At 44.4% G+C, this 14,104-nt stretch overlaps 1 protein-coding gene across 6 annotated transcripts in view; it reads left to right on the top strand.

The window, feature by feature from the left end:
• oxr1a (oxidation resistance 1a) overlaps positions 1-14,104 on the top strand; it is a 169,462-nt gene that overhangs the window by 46,574 nt on the left and 108,784 nt on the right. For 5 of the 6 annotated variants that reach the window (XM_030394582.1, XM_030394577.1, XM_030394580.1 and 2 more), the window contains exon 1: positions 1,346-1,386. The exons of the other annotated variant lie outside the window; for it this stretch is intronic. In XM_030394582.1, coding sequence (XP_030250442.1) covers positions 1,361-1,386 — 26 coding nt within the window. In that variant the 5' untranslated portion in view covers positions 1,346-1,360. Of the gene's footprint in view, positions 1-1,345; positions 1,387-14,104 lie in introns of those variants that run through there. 6 annotated transcript variants of the gene reach the window in all.

The raw sequence follows: 14,104 nt of genomic DNA, 5'->3' as shown, positions 1-14,104 counted from the left end.
GAGCAGTGGCACCGGGATCTGAGGGAGTGGAGTGCCTGCTGTCCCAGCCGCGTTTGTGAAATTGTGGGTAAAGCTGAGGAGAAAGAAAACATAGATTTGGGTCAGCGCTGGCCCGGAGGAGGGGAGCTGTCACACAGGAACAGGCCTGTTCGTTGGCTGCGTCTATCTGGGAGGCAGCGTGCATGCTGCCATCAGGCGTGCACAATACTGGGGAGATTACTGTGCGCATGGCCTACAGCCAGGCTCCCATACTTTTTGCATTTTCATTTCCGTCACGTGGATGCAATCTGAAGCCACGTCGCTTTCCAGAATGCTGTTTGTGGTTTGCTCATTTTTGTCTTTCTCTCCCGGCCTAATCGTTTTCACTGAGTTACTGTCTTAGTTAGCATCTCCTCCCTCTGTTCCTAATGCTTGAACGGCGTATAGGTAACGCTCCACTAGGGATACCTTCTGGTAATACGCCCCCGTTGCTGTTTCCTACACAGGACTTTTAGAGAGTCACAACCTTTCTTAATGAAATGAGTTGTCAAGGCCTCTCTCATCACCATACCGCAGATGGAATCCAGATATACTTTCAGCTTTCACTGATTACGTCTCCGCTGAGTTGCCATCACAATAAATGGGGTGCTAATGCATTGAAGGAACACACACACACACACACACACACACACATTCTCTCTGATGGCCTGCAATCTCATGCCCACTCAGAGCAAACAAGAGCAGAGACTGGAGTGACTCATCACCAGATGGCTGAGTGTGGCACATCTCTGCCACCAGGAGCCCTTATGCTTTTACCACCTGGAACAGACCCAAGTGACGCGGCCTTGGAGCCCTGCCACCCGGGATACACAGGGAGGACCAGGCCAAACATGGCACATAACGCATCCCCATCCCATCCCCATCCAGCCTGGAACTTTTCCCTCCTCTTTTATTTCCTGCTTCTGCCTTACCGAGCCTGCTTGTCTCTGTTTTGCCCGCTTTGACAGCTCCCCCATCCTTTTCCTCTCTGCCCTGTCCATCTCAATCTTTTCCTCTGTCATCCCGTCTACTGTACCTCCCCGCATACACACACACACACACACTCCTCCTCCTCCCCCTCCTCCTCCCACCCCTCAGGTCTTGGCTCAGGCATCAGTAACAGGCTGAAATCGGCTTGGCCAGCTCAAGCCCTGCCTCTCCTCCCCCTTCCCCTCCCCCGTCCTGTCTGTGCGTTCCTGCTTGTCTGGGTTATATTGGGTAAATAAATTAGCACAGTGCCCCACTCGCCTAATGAGGACAAGGTCACATGACAAGCCTTTTCCTACGCTTAAGTTAAGCAGTTTGAGGGATCGATTCCATTATCTCCGCTGCACAAGAGTCAATGGAACCCCTTCTGAAGCCTGCAGGGTATGTACCTACTATTTTCAGCGGATTCTGCTCTTTACCCAAAAAGCAATTTCTTTTCCTAATGGTCTCTAAAAAGTAGCTTTATTTTTAAATTGAGGTTTGTTTTGAAGGAAGTGCAAGCATAATGAGTGAAAGCTACAACATAATCACAAATTCTGCTGTGCAAATGGAGACCACTGTTGAAGGTAAACTGTGGAGAGGCCTATTTGTTGTATCGGGGCTTTTTAGCAAGTAAATCAAAGGAGAACTAATGGCAGGGCTTTTTCCTAGCAAGAGCTTCTCCCACTGCTTGAGCTTTGAACAGCAAATTCCTTAAGTGCTATGGAGAATACTTGATTTTCCAAAGGAATTTCTGTCTTCAAACGAGGCTCCAAACCCTTTCTGATAGAGGTTTGGGAACCACTTTCAGTCGATTCTGTTTGGGGATTGGAGAGGAAAAAAAGGTTCGCATTCGTAAATGAAAAGACATAGTCGACAACACTGACATTTCCCCCCCCAGGAGAGCAGAAATGGAGAGATTTAAAAGGCTTAGTTGGATTGTAGAGGAAACAATTGGTTTGTCAGCGATGGGTTGGAAGGCATTGATCAAGGAACAGGTAATTTTTCAGCGGTGGCTGTACAGCTTAATAGGCCACTTAAAAATCCCCGTCTGGTTTTTGACACCAGATGGTACAGTCGTCATTAGGCTGCAATGACAGGCCTTCTGAAGTGGAGCGAGCTGAGCGTCACTTTACACACCAGCATTTCGCACACACACACACACACCATTAATTTGCAAGATCTCCCTGCCATTGTATGATGACACAAAATCAGCCATCCGTCTGGCTAAATAATGGGAAAACTTCACAGTGGCCTTGCCAGCAACTGAAAACGGTAATGGACTGTTATAGTAAAGACCTTTTTCAAGACCGTAGTGGTTATACAATTTTGGAAACAGGCAATTGTTTAAAAAGCATTGTTTTGCTGTCCGTCCTTTCTACCAGTAGCTTTCATGTACGCTCATTAATGTTTACACAGGTATTGTGAGGAAGGTATCTGATCTAACGCTTAAAGAAAACCGAGTGAGCCGTGTATTCGAGGCGGAGAGAGCTACAGTGATCATTGGCATGAGCATCAAGAAAAAAATCTAAACTCTCTGAATCTTGCTTCTCAATTATGAATGTTTTCTGGTTTCTTCACTATATTTTCGGGTTGTGGACAAAATGGGACATTTGAGGACATCTCCTTCACTTTGAGAAAAAAAAACTGTCCATTTCATGGACAAAACAACTAATCAACTAACGAATTATTAGTTGCAGACTTGCATGCATGTTTTATTTATATATACCAGAGGTCAGAATATTCTCCCAGAAATAACGTGACTTTGAGATTTAAAAACAAGCGCCATGCAAAACAACAGCACATCTGTGTTCCACAAGCTCAGACCTTTGGTGAGATCAGAAGAGCTTTTTTAAAAGAAAAGTAAAATGGCAAATGTGTTGTTTTTTGGGGGTTTTAGGTTTTTTTGTTTGTTTGTTTTGATGACTTGCACAATTTGCCATGAAGCTCTCCTTGATCGCACAGTCAAGGGTTTTGGCTGCATCTGATCACTTAAGCAACTGTCCTACACAAACCAAAATTCAGCAATCCTATCCTCTCTCTGCAGCGATAGGCCAGGTAAGCAGAGGTATGACTTCTCTCTCCGGCCTATCGCCAGGTAAGCAGAGAAGTCGTTATTACAGTATGTATCTACATATGTTTTGTTGTTTTATTATAGTCACTTTTCTTTTATGCGAGTGAGGTCTGGCCCGTAATCATTAATAATTTGAGTCATCAGTCAACAAGTCCCCCGAGGTGAATATAATTATTTTTTATGTAAATCATTTCACCTTCTTTTGCTGACTGCATCAGAGGATAACAGCTGAAACTTTTACTGTCTGGTTCTTGTCTCAGGTTACTTGACTACAAAACAATGATGGACATACGGATGTGACAGACACTGATGCCAGTGCAACATGGGCGTGCAAGTGGCTGAGAGGAAGATAGTATGGTATTATAAACATATGTAGGTATAGATAGATGATACAGTAAGAATAAGTAAGTAAATAAAGTATAAATAAGAGAAGGAGGAGGAAAGTAAAATTGAAGGAACAAAAAAATAGATAAATGAGTTAAATAAGTAGTAATAGTATGCAACATGATATGAGATATATTGACATAGTACAGTGTCATATAATTTAACCTTATATAATGTAATTAGATAATTTGAGATAAGATAACACAGTATAATGTAATATGAGCTATTATAACAAGAAATGCAGTATATTATAACCTAATATAGTCTGAAGAGATAATGTGAGGTATGATAATGTAATACAGGGCAAGTTTGTAATGTAATATATCATGCTGTAATACAGGATAATAACACAATATATATGTGAACATAACCTAATGCAAGCAATATATCATAACTCATTTTTGTCCCCTGCGTCCAAGCTCTCTGCTATAGAACTGAATGCTGGCAAAGTTAACTAAACGACAGCCCCCTCCATGGCTATCAGTGTGATCTAAACTTCAGCTGACAGCACTGTCACTGCGAGGAGTTTTTAATGGAACTATGACACCTTTAATGTCTCTGCCTGTGGGGAAATCTGATCACAGGTGATGAACAAAAGAATCAAAACACAAGGTGTCACAATGAGATTCATGTAGGTGTTCAGCGTGGCCTAATTAACCTGCAGGTCTGTTGAACTGTGCTGTAACTGGCCGGATGCCGTGAATAACAAAAATGTGGTCTTTACTGTAGGTAAGGTGTGTATTCAAGTTTTTAAAGCATTTATAAACATGAGAAAAAAATGCTACAGATTAGAAAAATCCCAAAAAGTCAAATTTGAACACTTTTGCATCGAGATGTGATTGAAGACATTTTATGACCTAGTTTGTATGAAGTATACGAACCCCTTTACCACCACAACTTTGAAATACACCTGCTGGGAAACCACACCCCAAGTTCCCAGATAACTTATCTGTAAATCCCCACCTTCCCTTGGGTGAAATCTTTATCGATACTCATTATTGCCACCTTATTGGATCTGCGTCTTAATGATTTGGCAAGGATCCGGTGCCCTGGTTGCGTATTACGTAGGTCTATGTCCGCACCTTGGCAGAGTCGGTGAAATGAGCGCTCCAGGACATGTTTCTAATCTCCACCACTGTACCTTTAATCCACTTTGATTAGAAAAGAGTGGATTTGACGCTGTAGTGTGGGCAGGAAGCTGGTGGCCCAGATAGACTGCCTGATGAAAGTTGTTGGAGGAAGGGAGAGGAAGAGGGCACGCGGCTGTGTGTCTCCTCAAATTATACAGTCGTCTGCTAATGCTAAGTAAAAAAAAATTGCACTCTTTCCGTCCCTGCGCTCGCTGCCTGAGTAGATATCCTCCATATTTTCTGGTGAGATAGACCCAGAGATCTCCCACATTCACATGAAGAGCGGCGTGAAAGCCACATAATCTCTCCGTTCAGACTTCACTCGTATGGCCACAGGTCATACATGTATCGGATTAACTTTAAGATTGAGGATGCATGTCGTACATATGAAAGTCGAATTGAATCTGTTCCACATGAAAGGGAAAAAACATCAGGATTCAGGACACTTTCCAACTGCAGGGTGAACATGTGGCCTTGTGAGAGGAATCTACAAGCACTGGACTTACCGACATGTACCACTCCTGTGGCTTAATAATATTTGCCAGAGGCTGGATGGCGATCACTTTAGTGTCCTTGATGATGCGCGTCGCTGCATGTCAACGGCAGCATGCGTAAAGTCCGCAGGGATCATAAATACTCAACGGTGCCTGGGATCACCACAGTAAATCTGGTCAGATAAACGTGTCCTTTAACATAGCATATGCGTCTGTGCTCACACACACACTCACACACACAGTTCCCGCTCCTCACTTTGCGTCCTCGTCTCTCGACCATTTGACCGAACCGCACCATCTGTTCCGAATGAGGACAGCGATTGATCTGAGAGGGTGGGAGATGCTGCTGGGGGGTTTTAGTCGGGCCACATGTGTCATGTGAGGAATACAGTGCAGCGTTTGCGGACAGGGACACGTGCACACGTTTTCGTTTACCCATGTTTTACTGACCATTTAGGGTGTTCAAAATGCTGAGTTATGCATTGCAGGAAGCGTTTATGTGTTCTGTTTGTTCATTATCAGACAGGAATTAATGAGAACCGAGTCACACATTACCAGGCACACGTCATTGACCGCGAGTGTGTGTGTGCGTGTGTGTGAGAGTGTGTGTGTGTGTGTGTGTGTGCGAGGGGGTCACACCTTGAAAGTCATGCATGTGGCAGCTGCATTGTTCTCTGTCGGTTGTGATTAACATTCAACCCGTGAGCAACAATATGCAGCATTTCTGTGTGCAGTCAGCTCTTTAGACGTGTCTAAAGACATTAAACTCTGACAGATATCCAGCTGTTAAGGTTATGTAAGCTAAGAACATTTAGTTTAGGCAGTAAATGTTAAACTTTATGAATAACATCCCCTTCACTTGGGAGCGTGCCTTGCATGTATGGACAGTGGCGCCCACACAAGTCCAACTAAGCTCATAGTGTGTGTACGATTTATTTGAATTTTTCATGATCGCACCTCCCGCCTTCGCAAATATCGAGAATATGCATTTGTTTTATAATCTGCCTTGGCAAAAAAGTTGTTTACATGTCGCCAATGTAACGATTGCACTTAGCTTATTTGCATGGAGCGGTTAGAACTTTGGATGGGAGGATAAAGGTTTTATTGCACATTGCGATAAAAAACACTTGTTTTTCTCATATGAGTGAGCTTGAAGAAGCTATTTAGCTTGATAATGTGCAGTGATATGTCTATTTTCTGATTTATTGGTGATTGCCGCAAGAAGAGCCGCATCTCTCAAGTCATTCCAAAAATGTTAAACCTGTCAACTTGAGTAAAGGCTCGGCTTTCCCATTGCATCCCCGACCTAAATTAAAGTTTGAATGGATGTGTGAAATTATTATAGACTCCTAACTAAAGAAGGGCAGGGAGATGAGGTGCCCCCCACGTGTTTATTGATGCAGAAGAACCTTATAATTTACGACTACCTTTATTTAAGATTCTCACTTAAGAATAATTGCTGTCCTCTCTATAATGCAATGAAAATATTTGATTATCAACTCAATGTGAGGTGAAGTGATTCCATACCAATGTTTTCGTGCCATTTTATTGTGAATCGCTTTATTATTTGGGCCAGGTTAATCGTGACATGACATTTTCCTGTAGTCCTACACCCACTGAAGCTAGTCACTTCAGAAGCCAACAGTTTAGTCCTTGTTCAACCGCATCACTGCTGTAAAGTGCCATCTCCCCTTAGCTTGTAAGCTAAAGTTAGCAGCACGTAAACTGGCCCATCTGCTCGGCGTGTTGGAGACTACAGGAGCATTTCTGATAGTTCTAAAAAGACCTCTTGTTCTTTCCTTCTTTCAGTGATAAAACATATGTGAATTTGAAAATCTTATCAGAAAAGATGAGCTTTTCGTAGGTGTGTGTGTGTATATATACAGTATGTTGGCGCATAACAAGAAATTGCAGTACAGAAATGCCAAATATGTTTGAGATAATTTAGGAACAGCATCAGAACAGATCTTATTTGGAACTCTTCGGTAATTAGATTTATGGCATCCTCAACAACACTGCGCAGTCATGTTAATGCCCTCAGAATTGTAAAAGTCAGATGATGTATTGTCAATTTCATTTTTTTTTATCAGCCTCAAAAATCCGATGTCGGCTGCCCTCCATTTTAAGTGTAGTAATACATTATATAATACATAAGTTGATCCGCTTAATTATGCTGGAGATTAATCAGCAGCTGTGGAAGGTCAAGGAACGCACCGGTATTGTCTTGTAGTTTTAAAACTCGACGTTGTTTCATTATGTCGGCCTTTCCTTTTTCCAGAGCTAAGAGTTGGAGAATTGTTGTTTCTCACTCTGAATTTGTATTCTGTTGTTTTTTTTTTTTTTAATATGCAAAGCAAACAGTGGGAGCTTCCAAAATTGTTATCTGCTACTGTAAATTACCATAGTACACAGGAGCACAACACTTGTTTACCCGCTTCCTTTAGACGGAGCTGATAGCATTGGCGTGCACCGTCCCGCAGGGCCTTCTCCGCCGAGTGAGGTAAACAAAGCAGATGTGAATCGCGGAGTGGATAAACTCATTAGCAACTTGCCGCTAAACAGGTTCACATCTGCACTGCCATTTTCGGAGGGCACTGAATTAGAAAACGCGTATTTATGTCAGCAGCTATTAGGTCAAACACACGGGGAGGCAGTGTCTGTCCGCTTCTATCTGGATCATCGAGCAGATATCAATACGGCATCGTTCGGCGTGTGTGACGGGGACTCCGAGAGCGTGCGTGTGTGTGTGTATGTTTGTAAGTGTGTTGCTTCTGAGGAGGTCTAAACTTGGGTGACCTGCGTGTATGTGTGTGCTGAGGAGCAGAAGTCAGCGCACTTGTTTGTTTAGGAAGTTTGCAGGAGATTTGCACTGATGAATTAATGGTGGCAGAGCAGTGGTGCAGAAGACGCTCTGGGGGAGACGGAGAGACAGCGAGAGAGAGTGAGAGAGAGAGAAAGCGAGAGGATGGAGGGAAGTTGCCGCTCCATCCCGACTCCCCGTGTCTAAAAACCCAGCTGGGGCCGACTGGCGCTCGCTCGGCGTGGGGCGGGGAGGAAGGAGGGAAGGGAGGGAGAGTCGACACGACAAGGACGAAGCAAAGACAGGCCACAGGCTCTCTGTGTGTTTTTTGTGTCGGAGGGTGACGGGGGAGCAGAAGTTGTGGTGTGCTGTGGCTGCGGCCCGCAACGTCAACACATCACTGCTACGACCAGCGGGCCACGGAAGGAGAGGACTCACTGTTTGATTCAGCCGCGTGTCACCATGCCTTCCGATGACTGTTGCAGTGCAATAGGCTCTCAGAGTGTAGCTAGTAATCCAGACGGGAGCTGTTGTGCGTACAGACACACACACAAACACACTTTGTTGTAATTTGTAAACATGCTAAGGCTTTTGTTCCGATGAGAATCTCCCACTGATGACATAATCCATAACCAGTGACCCCGACCTTTACCACTACATACTTTACTTGACCCGTACTCCTAAATAAACCTAATCCTCGCTCTAATCCCAACCCGAAACGCAAATCCTGCAGCAGGTGGACAAAATAACAGAAACGCCTGTAGAATAACCACTACTTTGAGGCTCTTAAGATTAAAAAAAATTGTGTTGAGTCATAAACATGTGTCATGAAGGCCTTCACCTCTACAGTTGTGTTTTGAGACCAGTCCGTCATGCTGAATTAGATGATGTACTTACATTGATTTTTTTTTTGTCATTTTCTCACAAGAATTGTGTGTTTGTGTCTCAGACATACTTTCAGTGCACCTGAATTTGACACTTCTGCGCAAGTTAATTGCTCGTTCTTAAACTTTCGACCACATCCCACAGTCTTGACCAGGAAATGTCTCAGTTGATGAGGCCAGCACCAATTATTTGTGGGTACAGCTGTCTCTGAACAAGTCATTTTAGCTTTGCATAGTCAGTGGAAACGGAGTCAACAGCAGACCTGAACCTCTACCAGCGTGTCTACACAGTGGGCGTTTCTGCCACAATTTACAGTCCCACATCAGATGTGATTCTTTTTTTAATCAATCCAGCTGTCTACACTGGCAGAGCAACTGCAAGCTAAAGCTTATTTTAATGCTTCCAGTCTATTTTCTTCTGTTTTTTACACTTGTAACTAAAGAGACTGTGTATCGTCTCATAGCGACACCAAAATCCAGTTGAACAACAAGTCACTGCAGTGCATGGATTAATCCTGCGCCGGACAGATGGAGCACCGAAGCTTCTCTGTTATACGCTGCTCATGCTACACCTCTTGTGCAGACATGGTGTAAAGCTCACTAATTTACACGATGCATCTTGTTTGTTCAATTTGTGCAAAAATGTAGTGTTTGCAGTTAATATGCCAAGTTTGCCAGCTGTTGGCAGCAGCTTTTGTATTTAGTTTTTCGGACGTTGGAGCTAGATCAGTCTTATTGATTATTGGCAAGAGAGCAAATGAGATTTTCCTTTTTAACTTGTTCAAGCAAACATTCGGCCAGAAGTCCAACAGAATATCCTGAATGATGGAAAAAGTTCCATGACAACGGCGGCGATTTCACCTGCTGACAAAGCCCGCGTGATGTGGCTGCTTCGGGTTCGGACCTCGGCTGACGACGGAATTAAAGTATCCAACATAATACCAAAAGACTTACATTTTTTTACTGTAACAACAATAAACCCTGGTCTCACAAAGCCGCATAACAAATCTCAGGCCCATTATCCCCAGTGTCCTACAGCACCTATCTGTTTCTGAGCCATTAGGGGCTAAAAATACACAGCAACCTCATTAGGGGCTAAAAAAAGATACACAGCGACCTCTTAACCGCCAACGTCCACTTTGTTGATGGACGGGTATTAGTGGGGATAAAGCTGCTCAAACGATGATAACTGTTTGGCGACCACATTTTCCAGTTTCACTCCTGTGGATATATGGGACACATACGTCAAATTAAAGGCCTGTGCCCCAGAGTGTGCACGTAGGATCACTAAGCTGCTCTGCAGGTCACCCACATGGTTTCAGCGTTAACTGCTGAGCCTCTCTGCTCAGTCCAGCATGAATGGACTGTAAATAATGCACTGGAGAGTAGGATTTTGTTGCTAGTCAGTGAGGGGCGAGGAAACGCATTTTAGATGTGCCTACCATGCAGTTCTCTTTCTTTTGCAGCACGAGCCATCCTGAGTACGTTTCTCTGCTCTTGATTGTTCCTGCAGTCGTCTGCGCTCCGCTCATTCTGTTGACGGCAGTTGTTCGTAATGACTTCTGCGGAGAATGCTCGGATGCGTTTTTTTTGCTGAAATTGCTTTGTTTTTCCGAACAGTCAATAAACGTATACATGTTTTTACAGGCATGGAATGGGAAGGGAAACGTATTGAGACGTGAACATTGTTAATTTTCAGCCTGGTTTAAGATTGCAGGTAGGGTGTTTTGAAAAGCGGTTAGAGGAGAGAAAGAGGTTAAAAGAGATCGTTTGAGCGAATGACATGAGGAAAGAGCCGCAGCCCCCGCATCCTCTGTCATTTTGAGCAATCACAATTCTTTTGAAAATAATGATGTTCACATGTGAATGCCTTAGATGTCGTCTGTGGAACCCTGTCCACCACGGTGCCAATTGTTCTTTGATGGACTGACATCTTCAGCTGGAGTTCATCGTTCAATTGAAAAACCTTTTTATTGAGCCGAGTGTCAGCAGATGAGGAGAAACAGCATGGCCGCTGACATGGGGAGGGGCAATTTGAAGATTTCTCAGAAGCAGAGGAGTAGATTAGAGGGTGTCGAACTGGATAAATCTGTCAGCAACATCTACTCCAGACCTCCCGAAGCACCAGATGTACAGGTTGCTGCAGCCTTGGGGCAGCAGGCTCTCAAATTCACAGAATCACTCCGCATAGGTGTTGGGTTGATTTGCAGCTCGGGCACTTTTTGTCCTCTAATCCCTTTTTTTTTGCATGCCTTTCTGTTTTCCTGTATGGGAGTATGAGATCCACAAAGAGGGTGGCCTGCGTGCTCTTAAAAACAACATACGCTTGACCGCTACAGCTGTGCAACCCAATTCACCTACAGGCCCCTTAATCACAGCATGCACCGTTGATGGAGTGCACCAAAATATTATCTTACACTGAATTTCATCAGTTTATGTTGCTAATTAATACCAAAGCAGCTGGGCAGTTCATCCACATTCCTCTGAAAATACCTTATTGTGAGGGAGGTGGGTTTTCTGCTGGCCGAGCGGCAGGAAGCGAACAGATGTCCCATTTGAGCCGAGCTGTGCTGGGAATATCAAGTGTAGCTGCCTGCGTGGTGCTAGTTGGCTGCTGTAGCAGCAAGACAGGCTGTTCACTAAGTGCTGCCCGGTGGGAGAGATCAGTCATCTCTCGCTCTCTCTCAGCCTATACCCTGACACCAAAACTGCAAGTAGCATGTTGACCTGTAGTCTCATTTGATTAGATGTGACGGTACTTCACGATGGGTCGCCGGTTCTTTCAGTCTATGCACCAGGACTTTTTCACTTTCAGACCCTATGGAGTGGCTGTAGCTAAGGGGGTAGAGTGGGTTGTCTAGTGATCGGAAGGTCCCTGGTTCAAATCCCAGCTCCCCATGCTAAGCTGCATGTCGAAGTGTCCTTGAGCAAGATACTGAAGATACTAAACCCCAGATTGCTCCTGATGTTGGCACCTTGCATGGCACCCTTCGCCATCATAGTATGAATATACTAGAGGACCTAATGGGACTTTGTCTGAAGGAATACTTTGACATTGTTAAGAGTAAAAACAACATGTTTAGTTGGTTATGTGTCAGACACTTTTCTTGGACTTTTAGAGTCTTTGCTGGTTGTGTGGGAATCTCATGGTCACGCCAAGACTCCACTAAGTCTTGTTGTTTTACCACCCGTAAAACCATGTGCTGTTATTGCGCTCTGTTATTACAGTATGTTAAATGAAAGCACCAAAAGCAAAAATGTAAAGTTTTTTTCTGAACTGAAAAATGTAACGTTGTGCTGTTTGCCGACTTCGTAAAAAGCATGTGCCTTACCGTGTGACAACACAAAACGTTACCAAGCAAACAGCTCAAAATGCCTGCAGACACTAATGTTGAGCCCTTCATACGTAACGTTTTTTCATTGGCAGTATCATCAGTCATCCAGAGACTGTATACGGCTGTCAGAGGCCCTCCACCCTAATGTCCAGCCAGTGATGAGCGTCAAGTTAAGGCGCCGGTTAGTGAGGCAACAATCCTGCCTACTGTCTGTTTTGCTGCTCTGCCGCTATCAGTGCATTATTATGTGCGTACATGTCTCGTGGGATAAAGCCGCTGTATATATTCGGTCCATTTTCTGTTTACATCCTGAGGTTTTAATGGAGTCATTAATGGTGTCCTTTCAGCCATGTTACAGCCGGTTAACTAATACATCCGCGGCAATGCGGCTTGTTGTCATGCAGATTATAACAAGAAGGCGTACAGGAGCGCCATCAATCAAAGCCATGGTAAGCTCCACCTTCAGGATGCATTGATTGGCTTTGAGAAATTTCAAATCCCATTTACAGTTTACATTGATTCAGCCCACATTCAAACCACATTTCCTGGCATCTGTTCCCAGGCCAGCAGTTGTATAAAGCCCGCTTTAAATCAGCAACGCACTAACACTTGCAGTGCGGCTGCAGGAAGGCTTTTCTCGCCATTTTCACAAGACAATTTAGGTCAGACATGAGTGCTGTTGTTCTACCACTACAAAGATATGAGTGATGGCCTTTCAAAGCGTTAATATGTCAAACCTCTGTCTAACGTTTACTCGGGCATATGAAGATTTGTGTTTTGTTAAACGAGATGCAGTTTTTCAGCATCGATTTTCACCGGTTAATAATGTACAATAAAAAGAATTCACATAGCAACTTAACTTCGTCTCTGCTTGTTTCGAATAATTAAGTCAGATTAGAAGTCCACAGAGCCTGTGGAAGATTGATCCTCTCAGAAATGAGACTGCAGGTTTTTCATTAATAACAAGCTGTTCGATTTTCCTGGCGCGCTTCACATGCACCCAGTTGGACTCTTCCTCTCCCTACTGAATCAGTTCAAGTCAGATTTAACCTGACTGACAGCTGCCCGGAGACCTCCTGGATCCGGCTCTGTCTTCATTTGCCACATCCATCGCGACTGTCACTTTCCATTTAGGAGCTGTTCTTTCTCTCAGTGGTCCGGCGGACACCCTCGTCTTGTTCTCGTTCTGGGAGACCCGGCCTCTGACACTCTGTTGTCATCCTTTCTTATTGAAAAGGTTGAATTCCTGCCCAACTCATCTGCTTTTTATAAACATATCATACTTTCCCCTCATATTAAGTATGTTGGGGGGGTGTTTAATTGTGGGAACACACACCATCTTGTAGTTAACCATGTTAGATTGATTGAACAAGACAACTCCCATTTCCTCTGCGTTTCAGCTTTTACATCAGTTTAATTGTATCACAGTTGAGTAAGCTAATGTCTGTGCTCAGTGAATTTCAGTGAGCCGCAGAACGTGCCAAGTGCTGCCAATGGTGCCTGCTGCAGAAGGGCATCAGGTTGACCAGCTTGAGCCAACCAGCCTGCCAACTGACAATACGGGGGCAGAGAGGGAGAGGGAGAGAGAGAGAGAGAGGGGGAGGGAGAGGGAGAAGTGTGTTGTGGGAGGATAAAGTCTAATAAGAAGTAAGCGGGAAAAGAGAAGTGAGAAGGACTCAACTCAGGACGGTGAGGCAGAGAAGGAATGTGGGGGTGGAGATGCGTTGCCGGGTCACTCCAGGTAACCGCAGCCATTTGCTCGAGCAGCTGCAGCAGAGAAGCCTTAAGCCGGAGGACATTAAAGCCCGTCTCATGAATATACATCCTGATTTATAGTTGTCTTACAACAAATATGGCCCCGCTTTTGAAGCATCCAGGCATGTGTGACCTGATCAGATGGTGCCAGTGACACCAGTGGCGACAGATGTCGGTGCCTCCAGCTGGGTGTCCTGCAATGAACAGATGTGCCAATGAGAGCGGTGGCTCGCACAGTCAGTGCACGAATCTGGTGACTATGGA

The sequence above is a fragment of the Sparus aurata genome, chromosome 17, assembly GCF_900880675.1.
Source record: "Sparus aurata chromosome 17, fSpaAur1.1, whole genome shotgun sequence".
Lineage (NCBI taxonomy): Eukaryota > Metazoa > Chordata > Actinopteri > Spariformes > Sparidae > Sparus > Sparus aurata.
This window is presented reverse-complemented; position numbering and strand designations above follow the sequence as displayed.